The sequence below is a fragment of the Ochotona curzoniae genome, unplaced genomic scaffold (genome assembly GCF_017591425.1).
Source record: "Ochotona curzoniae isolate NIBS_2020 unplaced genomic scaffold, NIBS_Ocur_1.0 scaffold_4763, whole genome shotgun sequence".
Lineage (NCBI taxonomy): Eukaryota > Metazoa > Chordata > Mammalia > Lagomorpha > Ochotonidae > Ochotona > Ochotona curzoniae.
The window spans coordinates 4325853-4349358 of record NW_024467123.1 but is presented as its reverse complement, the minus strand read 5'-3'; the positions used below and the strand labels follow the sequence as shown (position 1 = coordinate 4349358).

Genomic DNA, 23506 nt, shown 5'->3' with positions numbered 1-23506 from the left:
TATGAGTCAGAACTGGTGGATGGAAACTGGCCACACCCTGTGCAGCCACCCCTCCTCACAGCACAGGCATTTTCTGCAAGTTGCCCTGAGGCAAGGGAGTTCTGAGAAGCAGCCCAGGCTCAGCTGATGAGCCATGCCGCAAGGCAGGGGCATCCCCTGGCACTTGCCAAGGACACCAGTAAAGGAGAGCTTCAACTGACAATCTGAAAACAAAACAAAACAAAAAGAAACTTGGAAAAAATGTAAATGTATCCGGAAGTAAACGATTCTGTACCAATATTTGAGACTGTGTCCAGTTAGATCAGAGACTCCTGCAAATACAGAGGAAAGCTGGTAACTGCCCAGCTCCAAGCAGAAACCAAAGGTGACAATGAAGCACATGCTACCTGAGAGTTCTTCTGCATATTTATTCTCCACATGCAGATTCAAGAGTGTGACTGGTCAAAGGGAGGCAGAATCAGGTATGCAGAGGAGCACAGGAAGCACTAAGTGCATGATGGATACTTCAACATTCGGGGAAAAAGGCAAGTTTGAATGGCATCCAATTCAAGTGCACCCAATTTGAAAACAAAGCTATTCAACAAAGCCCAAACTAGCTGATACAAGGTCGTGGTGCAGCAGGCAACGCTGACATCTTGGGAGTGCCAGTGTGAGTCTAGGTTGCCACACTTCCAATCTAGTTCCCTGCTAATCTGCCTCAGAATGGAAGAGGATGGCCTTGCACATCCAAGGATGTTAGAAACCAGGATGGCAGTCTAGCCGCTGGCTTGGGCCTGGCCCAGTGCTGGCCATCTGGCTGTAAACCAGTAGATATAAGAACTCTCACCTCTTCCTTTCTCTTCTCTCTTTCAAATAATGAAGCCAGAAGAATCTTATCTGCAACCTGAATAATTCTCACTTCTCATGAAAACAATCTTTTGCCTTATTCCTTATAGGATAAGTATGTGGCAGAGAAGGCTAGGGTAAGTGGGATCAAAAGAAGACTGAGCGGGGGCACAAGACAGAAACCTGGAAGAACACTTTATTTCAGAGGTGAAGGGAATTGCGCTTCAGAACACAGCACTGCCAGCGCTTCGAAGGCCAGCACTAACTCGCGCTTGGAAACAGACCACCTGGCCCTTGGACTATAAGACCGGGAGAATGAGGGTGGATTCTTTTTTAGTGAAGACCGGGTGGATTACATAGGTTTGCACCAGAGAACCAATGTTCTTAGAAGGTCCAAAAAGGCATGTATTCCATCCTGCTGACTCCTCTGCTTTGGAGGGAACTACAGAAAGCCTACCCATAACGATTATTATTTACCTGCAGCTCAAGGGCAGGCAGGATAGAAGAAAATATTCATACCATGGGAGCTATTCCGTTTTTCTTCTCCAGAGAAACTGATTGTATGCAGTTATGTTATTCTGCATTTACCAATATATCCAGATGTTTAAAAGAACATCAAGAAAATGCAGAAATGTGCAAGCTTCTCCTGCACACACAGCAGCATGCTGCCTTTGAACTTAATCACCAGACATCCCTTAGCACGCTAAGGCACCCAAGAATCTAACTGTTGGGACCCAGTATGCTTTCTCTAGGAGCAATAAAACTCAGATGCAAAACCTAGCTGAAGTTGCTATGGTGATGAAGAAAACAAAGTAGTTCACTGCTTTAAAAAAGATTTAGGGAAAACCACAACCGATTGCTTCAATTTCTTTCCCTTTTGCTAGATGACTCAGAACTACACACGCAAGCTTCTAGCTACCATTGTTTTAAGATGAATCACTAACTAAACACTTAGGACAACTCAAAAATGGACTTTAAAATTACTCAAATGAGGCTCTCTTAGCAGAGTACAATTTTTATATCAGAAATCAAATTTCCAGTTACAGCCTCTCTCTTCAAAACTATTATTGTCATCACAGTTCTACCACAAACAGAATACACACAGAAACAAAAAGGCCCTAGAAACCTAAAACAGTATATACTAATGCTAATGCTCTCACCATTTCCTTTTTTTTTTAAGGTTTATTTATTTCAAAAAGTAGAGAGATCTTCATCTGCAGGCTCACTCTCCAGATGGATGCATCAGGTGGGGCTGGGTTAGGCTAAAGTCAGTAGCCAGAAGCTTCTTTCATCCAGATCTCCCACGTGGCTGCAGAGGGCCAAGGACCTAGGTCACATCTTTTTGCTGCTTTTCCCAGGCACATTAGCAGATAACTGAATTGATGGGCAATGAATTGATGAGCAGCTGGGACTTAAACTGGTACCCATATGGGATGCTGGTGCCACAGGCACCACAGCACCAGTGCCTACTTCTTCAATACTGACATACTTTGCTAACTCACAGTAGAGCAGCACAGCTTAATTAACAATGAGGAGTGGACACACGGGAGACCTGGAAGAAGCTCCTGGCCTTGGACTGGCTCAGTTCCAACCGTTGCAGCCACTTATCTTTCCTTCTCTCTGTAGATCTAATAAAAATAAATAAATCTTAAATAAAAAAATAGGAGGGTGCAGAATAAGCAGCATTGTGGAATTCTAGGCGATCATCCCAAAACTCTAGGCCAGCCACTTCACACACAAACCCCAATAGTCAGCACCAGGAGACAGCGTTCCCCTGGAGGGCAGGGGCTAAAGAAAACCAAACACTGCCACCTGCTTTGGTATCAATGCCCTGCCCTGTGTGAAAAGGCAGGAAAATTATACCCTTTTTTTTTTGAGACTATAGGAAGCTAGTTATGTATTTATTTCCTACAACCCCCACCCTTAAATTCTCAGGAAAACTAGACTGTTAACATTTTTTTCCTAATCATTTTGAAGAGACAAATGTAAGTTCTCTGGGAAGCAAATGCTAAGCAGAAAATTCTTTCCTTCCCTTCATTAAAACTTAGAAAGTACAGCACATATGTTGGTTTTCATTACCATGTCCATGAACACTCTCCTTTAATTACTGGTCTCCTTTTAAGATTTATGCTTTTTTAATCGGAAAGTCAGACATACAGAGAGGAGGAGAGACAGAGAGAAAGATCTTCCGTCCGATGATCCACTCCCCAAGTGGCCCCAACGGATGGAGCTGAGCCAATCTGAAGCCAGGAGCCAGGAGCTTCTCCTCCAGGTCTCCCATGTGGGTGCAGGGTCCCAAGGCTTTGGGCCGTCCTCGACTGCCTTCCCAGGCCACAAGCAGGGAGCTGGATGGGACACAGGGCTACTGGGATTAGAACCAGTGCCCATATGGGATCCTGGTGCATTCCAGGTGAGGACTTTAGTTGCTAGGATATTGCATTGGGCCCATGAGTGACCTTTCTTAGTGATTTAAATATATAACATTCCAGATCATCTCCCTGCATTTATAAACATACATATCTATGCCTTGTGATTCGGTGTTTCACTAGTGGTTCAAGAGATGGAAGACAATTATATACTGGCAATGATTAGCATACACTTAAGTTATAGCTTCATACCAACAAGTCTCAAACAATGTTAATTAAACTGGAGAGAATACCAAATCGCATAACGCTTAGGGAAAGATGAAAGCAACTTCAGGGACTAAAGGCCAGCAAGCTCCAACATCCAGTTTCACATAAATTATTTATGAGTCTGTGTGATATTTGAGATTGGTTTTGCACAGGAAGAAATGGATCATAGGGGGCCGGGGGAGGAAGAGGGCTCTGACCACAGGCAGGGGGACGCGTGCAAGGGGTGACGGAGACAGACGTGCCTGTATTTCCAGTTTTCCTGAATATTCTAACACTAACCATAACTTTCTTTTTTTTTTTTTAAAGATTTATTTATTTTTATTGGAAAATCAGATCTACAGAGAGGAGGAGAGATAGAGAGGAAGATCTTCTGTCTGATTCACTCCCCAAGTGACTGCAACAGCTGGAGCTGAGCCAATCCGAAGCCAGGAGTCAGGAGCCTCTTCTGGTCTCCCATGTGGATGCAGGGTCCCAAGGCTTTGGGCAGTCCTTGACTACTTTCCCAGGTCGCAAGCAAAGAGCTGGATGGGAAGTGGTGCCGCCAGGATTAGAACCCATATAGGATCCTGGTGCATATAAGGCATGGACTTTAACCACTAGGCTACTGTGTCGGGCCCTTCATTTTCAAGACCCAATCCTCTTCCCTACACACTAGGCTCCTGTATCCTTGGGGCACATAATCCAAAACCTCCCAGTGGATGCCTGAATGCGTGGGTGGTACCTAAAGCTTTTCTCTTCCACACACACAGATTCACACACACACCTCTAACAAAGCTTCACCTTTTCACTTCAGAGAAGTACTTTAAGGCTTCGATCTGGCATAACTGAGTTACCAGCTGCACTCCGCTCCTGCGTCAGTATAAGCTCGCACTCAGACACATTTGCTGCAGGAGACAGCAGCTGAGTGACTAACATGCAGGCAGTGTGCAGAGCACCAACACGTTAGACAGAGGAATGACTCATCTCCTGGGGCAGATTTTATCACACTACTCAGTGCTACACACCTTGAAACCACAAACTGCTTATTTCTGGACTTTTCCACACAATGTTTCATACTGTGACTGATCGTGGATAGCAAAACCATAGACGCGACTGTAACCCTTCGCTGTGCACTATACCATTGGGTTTATTTCTTACCAATTTTTCTGGCTGGAAACAGACTCATCGCTTCATTCTCGGTTCTGCACCCTGCTTGGTGTATCAACATCCATGGGATCTAGAAGGAGAGCTGCTTGACAGCCCCTGACAGCAAGCCTGTGAGCGTCCCATGCCAGGCAGGCCTCCAGCTCTCAGCAGTGTATCGGTAGGAGCTGAGGGCACTAGCCGATCGGAGCCAGGGCAGGCAGACCACCCCCTGGCTGAGGGCTACAGTGCTACAAGATTGTACCTACTTCAGATCCAAGTCCCAAGTACTGGGTACCCTATTTCTGTCCAACTTGGCTATAGATCAGAGGATCCCAATTCCTTCCTACAGCTCATTATCTAGCAGAACTCAGGGAAAGCAGTAGTGTAAACGAGACAAAGAACAGCAGATGCAGGCAGAGGTAGACACTGTAGTGTCTGGAAAGTTCCTCACTGCAGGAGACTGCCCTCAGAGTTGGAGCATGTTGCCTCCTTTCCGGCACAAGGATGAATTTACCACCCCTGAGTTCTCTGAACTCTGCCCTCATCATCAAGGTTTTTTTTTTAAAGATTTATTTTTATTATTCTTTCATTGGAAAGGCGGATATACAGAGAGGAGAGACAGAGAGGAAGCTCTTCCGTCCGATGATTCACTCCCCAAGTGAGCGCAACGGCCGATGCTATGCCGATCCGAAGCCAGGAGCCTCTTCCGGGTCTCCCACGCGGGTGCAGGGTCCCAAAGCTTTGGGCGGTCCTCAACTGCTTTCCTGGGCCACAGGCAGGGAGCTGGAAGGGAAGCAGGGCAGCCGGGATAGAACCGGCGCCCAAATGGGATCCTGGTGCAAGGCGAGGACCTTAACCACTTGCGCCACCGAGCCGGGCCCTTTTTTTTTTTTTTTTAATAGAGGCTCTATTACATAGGCCAGATTGACTCTATCACTGGTCACTGGCTGTAAACATTTAATCTTCAAGTTCCTCTCTGTGCTCCAGAAACTGCAGGGCAGGGCTCAAAGTCCTGGTGCCCATTCTCCATTCTGAAGCCACCCAGAGCCCAGACAGAGCAGGCTCAGAACACAAACTGTGCCTACTACCCAGCATGCAGGTGCTTTGTGAGATGTTGCAGTCACTGCAATGGTTTCAGAGTTTGCCACAAATCCCCGTGTCTCACTATGGACAACGGCCTGCCCTGTCCTCCCCTGATTCCACAGTTCCACCTCCTGCCCAGGCTGAAGTCATTCCCTACTCCCTTTATCGGAAATGACCTTTCCCTCACCCTGATCCTGTCCAGTCTATCCAACTACCCAGGTATTTTTAACTCCTGTTAATAATGGTAGTAATGGGCGTGGCACGGTAGCCTAGTGGTTAAATTCCTCGCCTTACATATGTCAGGATCCAATATAGGTGCCGGTTTGTATCCCGGCTGCTCCACTTCCCATTCAGCTCCAAGCTTTTGGCCTGGGACCCTGCACTGTGTGGGAGACCTGGAAGAAACTACTGGCTCCTGGCTTCAGATTGGCTTAGCTATATGGCCACTGTGGCCACTTGGAGAGTGAACCAGCAGATGGAGGATCTTTCTATTTCTCCTTTTCTCTGTAACTCTGACTTTCCAACAACAACAACAAAAATCTTTTAAAAAATGATAGTAACACATCATTTAATCCTTTCTTTAACTGTGTCATTTATTGAGATTGAATGGTTTGAGGAAGGGGAAATGTGGACATATAATGCTCAGCTCAGAGTAAAGTAAGCTAAGATCGACAGAAACAATTTCAGATTCTGTTCTGATTTTGGGTAAATCAATGGGAAAACATTCTAGGAAATTAAAAAAAAAAACCTAAAAGCAGTTTCAAAAAAATCATCTCTTGGGGTCAACATTGTGGTGTAATGGGTAAATTTGGTAACTGTGACATCAGCATCCAATATGAACAACACTTCCGATCTAACTCCCTGTTACTGCTGATGGAAAATAGTGAAGGATTGCCCAGGGGCTTGGGCCCCTGCACCATGTAAGTGAACTAGAACAATTTTCTGGTTTTGGTGTGGTCCAGCCCAAGCATTATAGCTGTTTGGGGAGTGAACCAGCTGACAGATGTCTCTGACTCTACTCATTACATAAATCATCATCATCATCATCATCATCATCATCATAGTAATAACAAACTTGTCTCAAATGATAAGTGGCAAAATGGGCCATGGCACAGCATTGATAGCCTGTTATTCTGTCTTTCATATTTTCTCCAGCCTACAAGTAACCCAGAAAAATCAGGCCTGACTGAACTTGCTCCAAGAATAATCCAGAGAAATAGCAGTAACTTGTGATAAATAGACTAGTGTTGATTTTTTAATGAAGAGACAGATGGTAGAAAGCCATTTCAAAATCATTCAACTGGAAACCCAAAGTTAAATATAATACTACTTTGGTGGAGAAATTGGTTGTCCTAACACATTAATCTGTCAAACAGCAAGGGCCTTCAAACCTCTTCTAGTGGAAAACTCTTTAAAATGTTATTTCATTGTCTGAGCAGTTAGAATGAATGGTCCTGAAGATACAGTTTATGATGCATATTAGATACAAAGTTGTCTGAATTTGCACTGTTTTCCAGGAAGACTGCTCTTCAACTACCTTGAAAGGCATCCATGGTCCAAGTATTAGGAATCCACGTGTCCCTGGCACGGTATAGTTTTGTCTCTACCTAATGCACAACTGAAAACTGTTGTACATGGTGAAAGTTTCAGACAGCAGTAATTAAGAAGCGATTGCTGGAATCAGCTTCCTGTAGTCTGAAAACCCAACGCCACTGCACACTGGTGTTGTGACTGTACTGCAGGATGCTGACCCTTAAGCTCTGCAAGTCGTATTTAGAAATCTGGGACAACAGTGTCTTTCACCAGGCATAAAGGTACTGGCGCATGAAAAGGACTTGCATACACTGTTATTAGGAGGCACAATAGCACAACAAATGAAGACCTTAGCAAACAGTTGGAAATACACAGAGCCATAGAGGTCTGCTGTTCCCTGTGGTCTTGTCAGCTGGCCTCAGGCTAATAAAACATGTAGGCCTGAGACCTTTCCAGGTACAGCTGCCTGTGAGGTTGTTTTGGCCTTTACAAGGCCTTATTCGCCTTTATCAGTGGCAGTTCACAGGTTAATACCTCCATCTTGATAGTGAGGCATTTGAACTGCATGGAGTTGTGTTTCTGGGAAGGAGGACAGACAGCAGCTTCAGATTTAAGATGGTTCATGGTTATCTCGGCGAAGGGTTTGCAGGTAATGTTGCTTTGACATGGTGTGCTGAGCTCGTCAGAAGTTTAGGGAGCTGGCATTGTGGTGTAATGGGTAGACAAAAGCACCATTTTCCGCTAATTCCACTTCTGATTCAGCTCCCTGACAACCTGCCTAGGAAAGCAGAAGATGGTCCAAGTGCTTGAGCCCTTGCACCCATATGGGAAGCTTGGGAGAAGCTCCTGGCCACTGGTTTGGGGTTGGCCCAGTTTGGGGAATGAAAGAGCAGAAGAAAGATCTTTCTCCCTAACTTTCAAATAAGGAAATCTTTAAAAAGTTAAAGAGAGCTGTAATTCTGATAACCCTGAAAGCACAACTTACCTCTTCAACTCCTGCCATTTTTTTAGTGCACACCTGGTCTCATTTGGGACCAGGATGCTAGCTAAGACCATAAAACAATTTGTATATCCTACTGAGGTACCACCTCCTGCTTCGTGAAGGGACTGAGATGGAGTAGCAGTCTTTCTGCCACTCACTTCCTCTCTCTGGCTCTTCGTTATGAGTGTTTTACTATGGGGTGACACAAACATGGGAACATGTGTATACCTTCACTGTTGTGAGAGATCCCTTCAGTGCCACTGGTCCATCTCCAAATGCCTGGAAGAGTCAGAGCTGAGCCAGGCCAAATCAGAGGCCTGGAACTCAATCTTGGTCTTCCACTAGGGTGGCAGGGGTCCAAGTACTGCAGTGACCATCTGCTGTCACCCAGGGAGCTGGAATGGGGAGCATTTCTGGGACTTAAAACCCAGGCATTCAGAACTGGGATGTGGGTGTGCCAAGCAGTGCTTTAACTGCCCTGCCAAATGCCACTTTTCGTTCTGGTAGCTTTCATTACTGTTTGAGTTGCATACCTACATTTGAACAGGGATTGCTGCGTAGAGGAAAGGTGGGTCATTTATGAGTTGGTTGATGTGCTTTGATTGTGTACATTTTATTGGAGTTTAACACAAAGTTCACCATGCATTATGAGTAGACAGCATCAGTCTTCTTGTATGTAGGATTTTTACCACCAAAACAAACTTGCTAAATCACACACAAAACGATGGGAGTAATACCTGAAAAATGCACTCTTATGGTTTAGACAGAATCATTTACCTTCATGAAATAGACACCTTTACAATTACAATAGTTTCATAATTAACTACAAAGAATTTTTTAAAAGATTACGATGGAAGGGTTGGCACTGTGATGAAGTGGGTAAAGCTACCACCTGTGACACCAGCATCCCATTTGGGTGCAGGCTGAATTCCAGCTGCTCCATTTCCCATCCAGCTTCCTGCTAATGAACTTGGGAAAGCAGCAGAAGATAGCTCAAGTGCTGAGGCCCTGGCACCATGTATGAGGCCCTGAAGAAACTCCAGACTCCTGGCTTAGGACTGGCTCAACTCTGGTCTTTGAGCCACTTAGAGAGTGGACAAGCAAATGAAAGATCTCTCTCTCTGTAAGTCTGCCTTTCAAATAAATGAAAATAAATTTTAAAATACCCAGAATAAAAGAGCAAAACAAAACACTGAGCTCTTAAGGGTTGGGAGTTAAGACATGCAGACTACTGTGTTTTAACCAAAGTCTGAGAAACTAAATCCTAAACTGCAGTTCCAAAGGCCGTGTTTATTCCATGGCAGCAGACACAGATACAGCCACACTAAAATGTAAGTGCAGGCTTGCCAACTCCACAGGTTTGGGTGGTTGCTAACTCAGCACAGTAAAAACCTGGAAGAAACGAGAACACCTTCTACATGGGCTCCGAGTCTCCTACGACCCAGCACCAGTACTTTCCACTCTTATCGACAACACCATCATCCAACACCCCAGGAAGGGGTCTACAATCCACCCTGGCACCCAGTCCCCCAAGATAGCAAAGACCAGCTACCTCCCACTATTTCTTCATGCATTTCTGTTCTTAGGAGTCACTGGTCTACATACAAACACTCGTTTTGGATCTGGCATGATGGCTCAACTGGCTAATCTCCCATCTCCAAGCACCATGATCCCATATGGGTGCTGAGCATGTCAAGCTGCTCCACTGCCCACCCATCTCCCTGCTGGTGGCCTGGTAAAGCAGCACAGGATGGCCCTAAAAAGATTCAGTGCCAATGTATCCGAGTCATCAGTTATACCCCATCAACTGTATCTAGATGAGTAAGAATCAAGGCAAATCTGGCACTGCAGCTATAACATCAAATCAACAGGAGTGAACTGTTAACAGCACACTTCCCTAAAACTCACTTTTAAATCTTGACTTAAGGGACAGAGAGAAATGGAGCTAGGATGGAACACATTATCAGGCTGAGAGGGAAGCGGAGTCTGCCCTTTGCTGGTTCATTCTCCAAATGCCTACGATAGGGCTGACCCAGGCTAGCACTGCCTGAACTCAATCCAGGTCTCCCCTGTGGATGACAGCAACCCAGCCAAGTGAGTCAGCAGCTGCTTCCTCCCAGGGTATGCGTGAGCAGGAAGCAGCAAAGTGGAACCAGGCACTCTGAGTATCAGAATGGGGGAAGGGGATGTCCCTCAAATGCTTGCTTGCCCAACACACTGATTTTCAAATGATAAAATACCCTTTCTATAAAAATAGAGGATCATGGCCAATAAAAAGGAAGAACTTACTCAGCAAATTAGCAAGGATGATCTCCAGTAATGTTTTCAAAAGTATCAGAAATTTTGATCATGTCTTCTCAAATCAGTTGCTTATTCCCACTAATATTCCCCTTTACTGAAAATGTGAAGGTATCCCTTAAGCTTCCCTTGAGCACCTGCAGCACACTCCTTTGCACATCATTAGAGGCAAGCCTCAGGGAGTCATGGCTTACAGGGTGAGACACACAATGGCCACACGTTATTAAATATTTACTTGGAATAAAGTACATATCAGCTACCCCTAGGTCTTAAAGTCCCCCCTTTCCCCTTACAGAGATAACTAGATGGTGGCTTTGTTCCAACCTTGATAATTTTACTTTATGAAACTCAGGTCATTCCACAGAACAGATTAGACAAAGAAAGCTGAGAGTTCTAAGAAGGATAGAGAGGAGCAAAAGAGGTGTTTTAGTTTGCAAACAGTCTACTCGCTGGGGAGGGGAAGAGAGTGCTAATATGCTCCAGATACAAAGATTTCAGTGCACACGGATCCTCTAAAGCACCTTTTATATTAATCACCAAATACATTCTGTTTACCTTTACCGCAGTGGAAGGTGGCATTGTGGCAGGCTGAGTAGCCTCACTGTCTGCAATTCTGGCATCCCATATTCAGTCCTGGCTACTCCACTTCTGATCCAGCTCCCAGCTAACACAGCTGGGAAAGCTGCTTAGGCCCCTGGCTTCAACCTGGCCCAGCCCTGGTAGTTGCGGCCATTTGGGAGAATGACCTAGTGGATGAAAGATCTCTCTCCTTTTGCGTTTCAAGTAAATAAATCTTAGAGAAAAAAAAAAACTGCCTTAAATGTTTGGCTGGGAAAAAATCCATTAGAAACAAGTCCCTCACAGGATACCCATAACTACAATCAAGTGGGGGGGGAGCGGGCATGAAGATCTCAGACGCAAAGCAAGGCAGGCTGCAGGGCCCACAGTTTGCTGAGCGTCTAGTACACTGATCTGTCCCACACCCTCACACACCGCATAGTGAGGGCCTTGCACAGCTGCATGCCCGTCTGTAATCCACAAAACCTTCCAACCTCCTTCGTTAGCCCCTTACAAAGGCCCCTTTACTTTCAGGTTCCCCTGTCCTGCACTGCTTACTGTTTACTAATTATAAATCAGTTTCTCAGCAGGAACAGTTACCAATGGCATTTCTGCGCTGGCTAGCCTTCTCAGGAGCCGGACAATACAGTACAATACAACAGAAACGCATCTGCCCTTCCAGCAAAGTGCTACAGTAACAGCGGTGGGGCTCTGGGTGATGCAACGTAGCCAGGTTTGGTATTTTGGCATTTTAAACCGTGGCTGCGGCAAAAGGAAGACCAACCAGTGAACTGGAGTTCAGTTTGAAAAGCTTTGCTTGCCAAGAACTACAGAGCCAAATCAAGACCTTCCAGGGAAAACACAGCCCATGTCACTTAAGAAACTGGAAATCGTTGTCCACAACAGTAAAATAAAGGGCCCAGCACAGGGGCTCAGCGTGCCAATCCTCCACCTGCAAATGCTGGCATCCCCTATGGGCACCGGGTCATATTCTGGCTGTTCCATGGTATGGCCTGAAAAGCAGCGGTTTGGCCCAAACCCTTGGGACCCTGCACCTATGTGCGAGACCAGGAAGAAACTCCTAGCCCCTGGCTTTCCATCAGCTTAGTTCGAGCCATCGCCGTCTTTTGGGGAGTGAAACAGAACCAGCTCATGGGAGATCTTTGTCTCTCCTTCTCTATAAATCTGCCTTTCAAATAAAAACAAATCTAAAAGGATAGTAAAATAAATTTAATTTCCATGGTAAGGAAGCTCTGTAATTCAGTATTTGCTTTCCACTGCTTCTTCCAACAACCTTGTTTGTTTTTCATTGGAGTCTGAACTTGTTATTCCCGGTTTGGGAAACAAGGGAGTGTGGGAAAGGAAAAAGACAACGGTAGGAGAGTGACAGCGTTTGCCTTTCATATCACTCTGCAGAAGAGAGCGGCGCCCCAAATGCAGCTTGGAGCAGAGGAAAAACTATGGGGCGGGAGCAGAATTAAGCTCCAAGGGTAAGTGGGTAGTGCCAATGCAAATTTAGCAAATCATTAACCCCCTGCAGCCACCTTTGTTCTCCCCTCCCCCCCCCCAGTCCCAGCTTTTCTAATAAGCCAGAACCTCTAGAAATTCTAGGCCAGCGGGCCTAACAGAACGGGTAAGAGATCAGATTTAGGCAGACAAAGGGCCTAGCCCGACATCCCCGGAGCACACGAGTCCACTGAGCCTCAGCAAGACTCTGCACCTCCCATTTTTTTCCCGTTGTGCAACAGAAAAAAAAAAAAAGCCTAGATTTTGCTCTAGTTTAGGTTCCCCTAAAGGCATACTGTGTAATACAACGAGGGGGGTGAAAACCTTTATTTGCTCAGAAAATAACATCTTCAGAAATCAAATCTATGGACATTCAAATTTCTGTGTGTGTGTAAGCTAGAGCACAACTCACAGACTCCCAACTCCTCTCTTCACCCTACATTTATCTTTTCCCGAAGCAAAAATCTGGTGTTAGCCAGGACCGGTACACACCCCCAGGGCTATTTCATTCCATTGGCTGGCAGGCCGCTCCGCAGCCTACACCCAGTGGATCTACTGTCAGGACGCCCAGTGTTTATTCGCCAGCGATGTTACACCGGACTGCTCGTTTAGTTTTTCCCCTTTTTTTTTTTTTTGTTTCCCCTCTGTCTTTGCTTCTGGTACCAAACAGAAGGCAGTCAGGGTGGGAAACTAGACTGACGTGTGATGAATAAATTACCCTGGTGAATGACACGATCTGGATTTCAAACCTAGAAGGCAAGTCAAGTTCCGTGTCCCTAAGTCACCTGTCACTGTTCTCAGAGTAGACTGAGGGGTGGGGGAAGGTGAGCGGTAAAAAAGAGCAACTTGTTTTCCAGTTTGTACTCAGGGAAACTGACCAGGCAGATTCGGGGCGGCGGGGCAGCACCCCAAAGGGGCCGCCGGTGCAATGGTGCGCTCCCGCAAGCAGCATCCACGCACGCAGAGACCCGGGGCGGCTCGCGGGGGAGGAGGCGGGCCCATCACAGGATGGTTTCAAGCCGGGGAAGAAAAAAAGAAAAAAAAGAAAGAAAACAACCACATCCCGCTGGACCGAGTGTGCCACACCCGAGGCGTGGGGAGGGCAGCCCCGGCGGGCGCGCTCACCTCCCTTGCAGGGCGTGCGGTGCTGGCTGTGCTGGGCCCGGTACCCCTCGATGACCTCCCACGAGCCGTCGTCGCGCCGGATGGGGAAGGAGAGGCTCAGCACATGGTTGCAGGGCTTGATGATCCGCAGGATGCCCCGCACTCGCTTCCGCTTCTGCTCCTCGCTCTCGCGGGTGCGCAGATCCTCCACCAGCTTGTCCTCCACGATGCTGGCGCCCCGGTCGAAGAAGCCCTCCACCATCTTGAAGAAGTTGGGGTCGTCCTCGCGGTCGGCCGCCGCCTCGCTGTAGTGGCGCCGGGCCGGCAAGGCGAGCCCCGGCTGCGGGGCGCACGGCTGCCCGCGGGCCCATCCCAACAGCGAGGCCGAGTCGGCGGTCACCGCCGAGCCCAGCGCCGCGGCGGGTCCAGCCCGCGACAGCAGCAGCGCTTCGCCCAGGCAGCGGTACATGGCGGCGGCGGCGGCGGCGACGCGGAGGGGGCAAAAAAAAAAGAGACACTGGAGCTCGCGGACCTCCGCACCCAGGGAGGAAGGGCTTGGCGCGGGCTGCCCTTTTAAGCGGCGGCTTCCTGCCCTGCCTTGGCTGTCCCCTCCCCTCGGCCGCCCGTCGCCTAACGGGGAGGAGGGCGGACTCGCGGGCCGCCGGGCCCCCGCCTCCGCCGCGGCCTCCCTGCCCGGCCCTGCCCGGCCTGCCCGGCCTCCCCGGCGGCGGCGGCGGCGGGAGCGCGCATGCTCCGCGGCTCCGGAGGGGGAAGGGCACCGCCGGTGGCGCCCCGGATCTACCCCGCTCTCCCCCCACCCCCCCGCGCCCGCGGCGCTCTCAGGTCTGAGGGGAAAGTCGGGGGGACCCGATGGGCGAGGGGCGTCCGGGGAGCGGCCGCGGGGGGCTCTGCCCGGGGTTAGGGGCGCGGCCGCTGCGGTCTGGCCGAGTGCCCGGGACCAGTGAGTCACGGTGTCCGCTTCCCTTCCGCGTCCCCCGGAGGAAGGCCCAGCGGCCTCGCCCCGCGGGGGGAAAAGGGAAGCCCGAGGGCTGAGGGAGGAATCCCTGCTTGGCTGGCCTTGCCCTCAGGCGTGAGCCTGGCGCCCTCTTCCCCTGGACCGCGAGGTGGCCGCGCCTCCCCGAGGCTGGCCGGCCCGCGCGTCCCTCTTGAAGTGCAGTTTTCCGAAATCGTCCAAAATAAAGCAGGGGACCTGGAAGCGCCAATACGGCTGCACCCCCCCCCCCACCTGCCACCCCACTTCCAGAAATGTTGTCCCATGTTAGTTTGCAATCCATTCCTAACTGAGGCGTGTTAATGAGGAAAGGCACGTTGCAAAAAAGAAAGAGAAATAACCGTGCAGGAGTTTAGAAACGGTTTTGTGCCAGAATAAACGACTTGTAATGCCGTTTCTCCACGGGCTTTGGGGTGGTGATGGGTAAACTCGAAGCTGCGTGAGGGTTCACTTGGATGCTTGCAAAAATCTAATGACTCAGCCTTTTAGCAGCCGCGGACTAGGGCCAGTTACCGGCCCTGCTTTCCCATAGTGCAAGGTGCCTCCGGGACTTGACTTTGAGCTACCTGACCTGTCCACATGCTTACCTCTTAATAGATGGGAAAGTTCATTCTCAGAACCTGTGTCAAGTCAATTAGATTTCCTTATCCCCAGAGCAAAAATCTTCCCATGCTGATGATGCTTGTGTGTGTTCAGCTTATTTGCTATAGAAATCACAGGCGTCGTGTATCTGTCTTGTAGGTTTCAGCCAAACATGTTCCCTGACCGGAATCCTGAGTTCAACTTTATGATCAAAAATTAAGGTACCAAATTTATTTACTTTTCACTTGATTTTTTTTTTTTTTTTGCGATTCTGTGTTGCAAGTTACATAAGGTTGCAGAGTAACTACCACCACTCTCTCCTTCAGACCTGTCATTGCAGAATTTTTTGATTAGCATCAGTAAATAGGAAGACTATTTTTTTCTTCTGAGATAAAAGTCTTTGGTTGAGTTTTGAAGAAAGTGGTTTTATTATCCTTGTTTATCTCTCGCTCGATAACCTTAACCTTTTGGGGAAAAAAAAAAAATGTTTGCCTTTGTTTTCTCTTGGGCTTGTTCACCTGGCTTTGGGAGGCATGGAAGGTGATGAGGCTTGGCAGGTGGCCCTGCGGGAAGGATTTCCTAAGGGGAATCTCAGGAAGTGTGTAGAGCTCTTGCAAAAAGACTAAACAAGCACATTGGATATTTAAAAAAAGAAAAAAAAAAACCCCAACTTTCATTATATTTAAAATTCAAGTTGTAAAAATCTTCAAACAACAGATACTTAACATTTTTTTAAAGTGTCATTTGTCAGTCACACCCCATGATTTAGGAAATAATTGAAGTCTTTTCATTTCCACTCTGAGGTAGATCATGTAACTGCTGCTTTAACAATGGGGTTGGGGGGCAACAGGCTGGAAGACCACAGAGGTGGCTCTGGCTCACCTTGCTGGATTAGGCTAAAGGTCAAGTACATCTCAGTGTACAGTTAGGCTGTTCCTGCTGTTCCAAGAAACAGTATTCCATTTGATTTAAAATGTTTTAGTTACGATGTCAAGTCTAGGGAGTTTAAGCTTTATTGTATATGATTGTCTTTATAAAATATCCAGACAGTGTTTAGCTGTTGGTAGTCGTTTCTGGTTCAAAGCAAGACCGGAGTTTAACTTTTAGTGCTTGGTAATTTAATGTCACCCAACAATGACAGTTTAGTGTTCTGCCTCCTGGGTTTCTAGGAATTTTCCAATGTTTTACGATAGGATTTTGAATCTGTTTTTCTTGATCTAGAGCATACTTTGATGGTTTCAATTGCATTTAAAAATGCTAAAGAGTGTTAGAATTTAGAAAACCATAATGTATGAATATGTGGACGATAGCCATTTGAAAAAAATAATTTTATTTAAAAAGATAGTGTGTGCTTTCTGTCTCACAGATTTGTCCATTCTGGACGTTTATAAATGGAATCAGGCAGCGTGTGCTCCCTAGAGACTGTCTTCTTTGACGCTGGATCATTTTGTAAATGCTTATCCACGTAACGTGTCAGTACTTCATTTCTTCTTACAGCATTGTGAGTCCTACTACATTAAAAAAAATATGTATTTATGTATTTTAAAAGAACAACAAAGAGACAGAGAAGGCTTCCAACCTCTGCCTCACTCCACAAGTGGTTACCACTGCTAGGTCAAAGCTGTACCTGAGGTCAGGAGCCAGGAGCCTCATCGTGGTCCCCTAAGTGGGTGGTGGGGTGGGGGGGCTACCCCAGCACTTGGGCCATCAGCAGGGAGCTGGATTGGAACTGGAATATCAAGAGCAGGAAGTGGCAGCCAGCTCAGGCTGTAACTTAACAAGCTGTGTTACAATGTTAACCCTTCTAGGTATGTTTCTATATGGATCCTTTCTCTCTCAGATTTTTTCTTTTCCATCTGAAAGGGAGATTTACAGAGAGAAAGCGAGAAAGATCTTCCATTTGCTGGCTTACTCCCCAAGTGGCCTAACTGAGCTGAGCCAATATGAAGCCAGGAGCCAGGAGCTTCTTTGGGTCTCCCAGGCAGGTACAGGGTCCCAGAGCTTTGGGCCATCTTCCACTGCTTTCCCAAGCCACAAGCAGGGACAGAAACTAGTGCCCGCACGGGATTCCAGGTGTGAAAGGTGAGGATTTAACCACTGGGCCATCGTGCTAGACCCTACAATTTTTTTCTTTTTTAAAATCTGCTCATCCTTGATATAGTTTTTGCTGGGCATGAATCATTCAGATGTGAACATTCTTGCACAAAAATTATGTGGATGTAATTTCAGTTCTTTTGAATAGAATTCCAAGGTCATATGTTAATGCCATGTTCAGTTTTCAGGAACTATCAAGCTTTTTCACAGTGGCTGCAACACATTAATTTTCTTACCAGCAGTGAAAGGAGGGTTCAAATTTGTCTACAACCTCACTGACATTTTAAAAAAAATTGATGTATTTTATTGTACCGTCTGATATGTACAGAAAGGAGGAGAGACAGAGAGGAAGATCTTCTATCCATTGATTCACTCCCCAAGTGGCCACGAAGGCCAGTGCTGAGCCTATCCAAAGCCAGGAGCCTCTTCTGGGCGTCTCAGGCGGGTGCAGGGTCCCAAGGCTTTGGGCCATCCTTGACTGCTTCCCCAGGCCACAAGCAGGGAGCTGGATGGGAAGCAGGGTTGCCAGGATTAGAATCACCAGGATTAGAATTGGCAATCATATGGGATCCCCACACATTCAAGGTGAGGACTTTAGCCGCTAGGCCGCCAAGCTGGGCCCTTACCAACATATGTTATCTGTCTTAATTGTAGTCATCCCAATGAGTATGAAGCCTTACTCATTTGCATTTCTTTGATGGCTGATGATGATGTTAAGTTTGCTTATTGGTAATTGGAGTATCCTCAGAGAAAAGCCTAACCAGAGAGTTAGCAGTTGAGTTACTTGTCTTTTTATTGTAGAATACGTGTAAGAAAATTAGGTAAATGATTTGCAAGTATTTTCACATATTTATGGTGTCTTTGGAGCACCATGAAATGTTTATGTATTTGAGAGTCAGAGTGACACAGAGAGAGATTTCCTCTGCCAGTTCACTCCCCAGATGGCTGCAACAGCTTGGTTTAAGTGAGGATTCTGGAAATCCATCCAGGTTTCCCAAAGAGTTGGTAAGGACCCCAGATTCCTGGAGGAATCAGCTGGTGATTGCCAGGGCATGCTGAAAGTTGGCTTGGAGTGTGGTAACCTGGCCTTGAACTCAGGCACTCCCGTAGGGGTGCAGGAATTCCAAGCATGACTTAATCTGCTATACTAAAACTCCCGCCAAAGGCAAAAGTTTATAATTTTGATGAAGTCCAATTTATAAATTTGTTGTTGTTGTCACCTGTGCTTTTTCAGACTCTGTCAAGGCAACTGCAGGTAGAATATGATATTCAATATATATACGCCAGGCTAATTTTTATGTTGAATAGTCTATATGGCCCTTGGCCCAGTGCGATAGTGTAGTGGTTAAAGTCCTTACCTTGCATCCACTGGGATCCCATATGGGTGCCAATTCTAATCCTGGCAGCTCCACTTCCCATCCTGCTCCCTGCTTGTGGCCTGGGAAAGCAGTCAAGGACGGCCCAAAGCCTTGGGACCCTGCACCCGCGTGGGAGACCTGGAAGAGGTTCCTGGATCCTGGCTTCAGATCGGCATAGCATCGGCCGTTGCAGTCACTTGGGGCGTGATTCAGCGGATGGAAGATCTTCCTCTCTGTCTCTCCTCCTTTGTATATCCGCCTTTCCAATAAAATAAATAAATAAATAAGTCTTTAAAAAAAGTCTATATGGCCCATAAATGATGTTATAAATATCCAGATGACCCTTGGTGGGAAAAAGATTCCTCAGCCCTTGACTCAGAGGTCATAGAGATTTGGGAATATGTTTTATTCTAAGGGTATTAGAGTTTTAACTTCTACATTTAGATCTTTGATCCATTTTAAATTAATTTTATGTATGGAATGAGGAAAGGAATTCAGCTTCATTCTTTATTTTTAAGATTTATTTATATTTATTGGAAAGTCAGATACACAGAGAAGAGGCAGAGAGAAAAATCTTCCACCTGTTGATTCACTCCCCCAGTGGCCACAGTGGCTGGAGCTGAGCTGATCTGAAGCCAGGAGCCAGGAACCTTTTCCTGGTCTCCCACACAGGTACAGGGTTCCAAGGCTTGGGCTATCCTTGACAGCTTTCCCAGGCCACAAGCAGGGAGCTGGATGGGAAGTGGAGCTGCTGGGTTAGCTGTCAGGGCCTATATGGGATCCTGGTGTGTTCAAAGCAAGGACTTTAGCCACTAGGCCACTGCGCCGGGGGACCCAGTTGCTACACTTTTTTAAACTTATATTTCTTTCTTTAAAAGAGAAGGGTAATATCTTGCAGAGTGGCTATGAGAATTGAATCTTTTTGAGTTTGTTTTGTTTTGTTTTAATTTTTATTTTTGTTTGAAAGGCAGAGTTAAAGAGAGGAGAGTGAGAAAGAAAGAGAGATTTTCCATCTGCTGGCTCACTCCTCAAATGTCCTTAATGGCTAGAGCTGGGCTGGTCTGAAGCTGGGAGTTAAGAGTTTCTTCCAAGTCTCCCACTTGAGTGCAGGGTCATCCTGACTGTTTCCCCAAGCCACAGACAGGGAGCTGGTGAGAGGTGGAGCAGCCAGGATTCAAACTGATATGCATATGGGATGCTGGCATTGTAAGTGGAAGCTTAGCCCGTCCCTAGAATTAAATGTTAAAGTATGTGTATGTGTGAGACATAGAATGTTCTCCGTGTCAGTTACCTCCCTTTCTTGCTTAAGAAGATAGATGCAAAAGTATATTTTGAACGAATTATGAACATAGTGAAAAAGGAAAGAACACTTTTCAGTGTGTCAGGGTGCCTTTTGCTGATACCAGCTTCACTTCCCCTGAAGTGAGGTTGTCATGGTACAGGTGGTATGGCAGTTCAAACCAGCTTCTTTCTGGCTTTCCGGCTCCCCTCGTAAGCAAAGCTTGACTGGGCAAACATGGACCTGTGTGTTAGCTCACTTATTATTAATATTGAACCAGCATTGGTGCTGACTTCTTTTTTTTTTCTTCTGAAATGTCACTGTTGTTTAAAATCTGAAAGCCTCATAGAGTACTTCATGGTGTGAAGTGTCTTTCAGAGTGGTCTTATCTGGCAGTTGGTTCAACATCATGTGTATGGGACAGAGTTATTAATATGTTTACACTTGCTGCAGGATGTGTGTTAGATTTCTGTGGCAGTCTCCTTTTGATGTTGATAAATGGTACTTAATGTATATGACCTAAACATGGACAATCATTTTAAAAGTTATTAAAATAAAAATCTATAGGGATGCTTAATCTCTGATAGAAAATCAGTTTGGTTTGTGGAGAATGCGTGGAGATTGTTAATATTCTAAGTAGCTCTTATAGCCCTGGTAAATAGAAAGCACTCAGTCAATATTTATTTTGGTATCTTCTGTCCTTGCTTTCTTTCCCCATTTTCTTTTATTTCCTTTCTTTTCTTTCCTTCCTTTTTTAAAAATTTATTTTAATTTTTTTTAATTGTTCTTGTATGGAACATGTAGGTTTTTAAAGATTTATTTTATTTTTATTGGAAAGGTGGATATACAGAGAGGAGAGACAGAGAGGAAGATCTTCCGTCCGATGATTCACTCCCCAAGTGAGCGCAACGGGCCGATACTATGCCAGTCCGAAGCCAGGAGCCTTTTCCGGGTCTCCCACGTGGGTGCAGGGTCCCAAAGCTTTGGGCCGTCCTCGACTGCTTTCCCAGGCCACAGGCAGGGAGCTGGATGGGAAGTGGGGCTGCCGGGATTAGAATTGGCACCAATATGGGATCCCGGGCGTGCAAGGCGAGGACCTTAACCACTGCGTCATCGCGCCGGGCCCTTTTTTTTTTTTTTTTTTAAGATTTGTTTATTTTGTTGAAAAGTCAGTACAGAGAGAGGAGAGCTCTTCCCAAAAGGCCATAGTGGCCAGAAGTGGGCAGGTCCAACACTGAGAACTAGAAACTTCTATGTCTTCTGGCCATCCTCTGCTGCCTTTCCAAGTCATAAACAGGGAGCTGAATCAGAAGTGGAGCAGCTGGGAAATGAATTAATGCCTGTATGGAATGCCAGCTCCGAGAGGCAGAGGATTAGCTTATTACACCACTATGCTGGCCCTGCATTTGGTTTCTATTCTCAACGATACCCCTTATAATTTCTGCAACCTTGACAGGTTTTCTTTAAGCTTTGAGTCCTCATGTTAAAAGCAGGCTATCAGGGTTTTTCCTCCCTTGGAGCCCCCTTCTGTCACTATGGCAGGTGACCTCTTACTCTCTCGTAAGTAAATCTTGCTTTGCACATGGAAATGGTCCCCTTGAAATTTCTTCTTTCATGTGAGACAAGAAGTGAGGCTGCTGTCATCTTTTACGTTGAATTCCCCACAAGATTATGAGAAGGTTTAACTGTGGAGAGCAGAGATGAAAGCAAAGGTACTCAGTTCTGGGCCCAGCACTAAGCCCCAGTGGCTAAATCCTTGCCTTGCACACACCAGGATCCCATATGGGCACCGTTTCGTGTCCCCACTGCTCCACTTCCCATCCAGCTCCTTGCTTGTGGCCTGGATAAGCAGTAGAGGGTGGCCCAAAGCCTTGGGACCCTGGACCATGTGGGAGACCCAGAAGAAATTCTTGGTTTCAGATTGGTTCAGCTCTGGCCATTGCAGCCTCTTGGGGAATGAACCAGTGGATGAAAGATCTTCCTCTCTGTATTTCCTTCTCTCTATCAACCTACTTTTCCAGTACAAATACATAAACCTTAAACAAAGAAACAAACAAAAAACCAAAAGGGGCTATGCTGTGACCATGAGGGGTCAGGCATAACCTGTAGGCGGCACAGCCCATGGTGTGCAGCAGGTACGAGGTGCCTCGTGTGTTTGACACCTCACTGCACTCTTCAGCAGTGTTCTTCTTCAGCACTCTTCATCCTTATTTTCTGCATACTTAGATATTGTGTTTAAGAGAGAATATGAACACTTGCCAGTTAAACTGTGAATACATGTTTATAGTACACACTTAGCGCATATATCTGATAGACCATTTGAATCTTGGCTTTGCAATATGCTTGTGTTGTAGCCTTAGGCAAGTTACTTATCCATCTGCAAAGTCTTATGACATTAAAGTGAGTCATTATATGTGTTTATAAATCATGTAACTCATCCAAGTTGTGTAAACCTAAAATTAGTGTTATTACTTTAGCTGGAAACTGATTTGATTTGATGATTTCCATAGTTAATGCACAGACATCACGCACATGCTGTGTGCTTAGTCTGTACTGGACTTGGCAGGGATACAGCAGATGAACTTGGGGCACATTCTATGTAGGTGGATGAATTTGGCCTTTTCTAGAAGATATTTTTCTCTGAGTCTCTCTCTCTCTCCACTCTGAAACTTTGCTTTTCGAATTAAGGCAGATTTATAGAGAGAAGGAGAGAGTGAGGAAGATCTTCCATCTGCTGGTTCACTTCCCAAGTGTCCACAATGTCCAGAGCTGAGCCAATTTAAAGCCAGGAGCCTCTGGTTTTCCCATGCGGGTGCAGGGTCCAAAGACTTTGGGCCATCCTCTACTGCTTTCTCAGGCCATAAGCAGAGAGTTTGATAGGAAGTGGACTAGCCAGGACACAAACTGATGCTATATTTGCAGGTGGAGGATTAGCCTGTTGAGCCGCCATGCTGGACCCCAATGATCTAAGAAGTGTTTTACTTTGTGTTGTTGGTATGCATTAGGAATGAACAAGTGGGACTAAGCCTCTGTGTGTGGCGCCAACATCCCTCCTGTGTGCAGGCTCCAGTCCTGCCTGTTCTGTTCTATGCAGCTCCCTGCTGATGACCTAGGAAAGCAGCACAAGATGGCTTGAATGCTTGGGGCTGTACACCCACTTGGATGACCTGGAAGAAATTCCTGACTCCTGGCTTTGGACCAGCCACTGTGGTGATTTTGTAGTGAATTAGCTGAAGGAAGCTCTCTCTGTGTCTCTCCTCTCTGTACCTTTCAAATAAGTAAATAAGTAAATAAATAAATAAATCTTTAGAAAAACATTTTATTTTTTATTGTAAAGTTATTTTTTAAAGATTTGTTTATTTTTATTGGAAAGGCAGATATACAGAAGAGGAGAGACAGAGGAAGATCTTCCGTCCGATGATTCACTCCCCAAGTCAGTGCAACGGCTGGAGCTAAGCCCATCCAAAGCCAGGAGCACAGAGCTTCTTCCGGGTCTCCCACACGGGTGCAGGGTCCCAAGGCTTTGGGCTGTCC

The 23506-nt window shown here is 46.3% G+C and overlaps 2 protein-coding genes across 2 annotated transcripts in view; one reads left to right on the top strand and one right to left on the bottom strand.

The window, feature by feature from the left end:
• Positions 1–14293, bottom strand: part of GLUD1 (glutamate dehydrogenase 1) — a 38982-nt gene extending 24689 nt beyond the window's left edge. The window contains exon 1 of the mRNA XM_040970476.1: positions 13669–14293. Coding sequence (XP_040826410.1) covers positions 13669–14116 — 448 coding nt within the window. The 5' untranslated portion in view covers positions 14117–14293. The remainder of the gene's footprint in view (positions 1–13668) is intronic.
• A 121-nt stretch (positions 14294–14414) lies between these two features.
• SHLD2 (shieldin complex subunit 2) overlaps positions 14415–23506 on the top strand; it is a 60896-nt gene continuing 51804 nt past the window's right edge. Inside the window, exon 1 of the mRNA XM_040970475.1 lies at positions 14415–15462. The gene's annotated coding sequence lies outside the window, so the exon portion shown is untranslated. The remainder of the gene's footprint in view (positions 15463–23506) is intronic.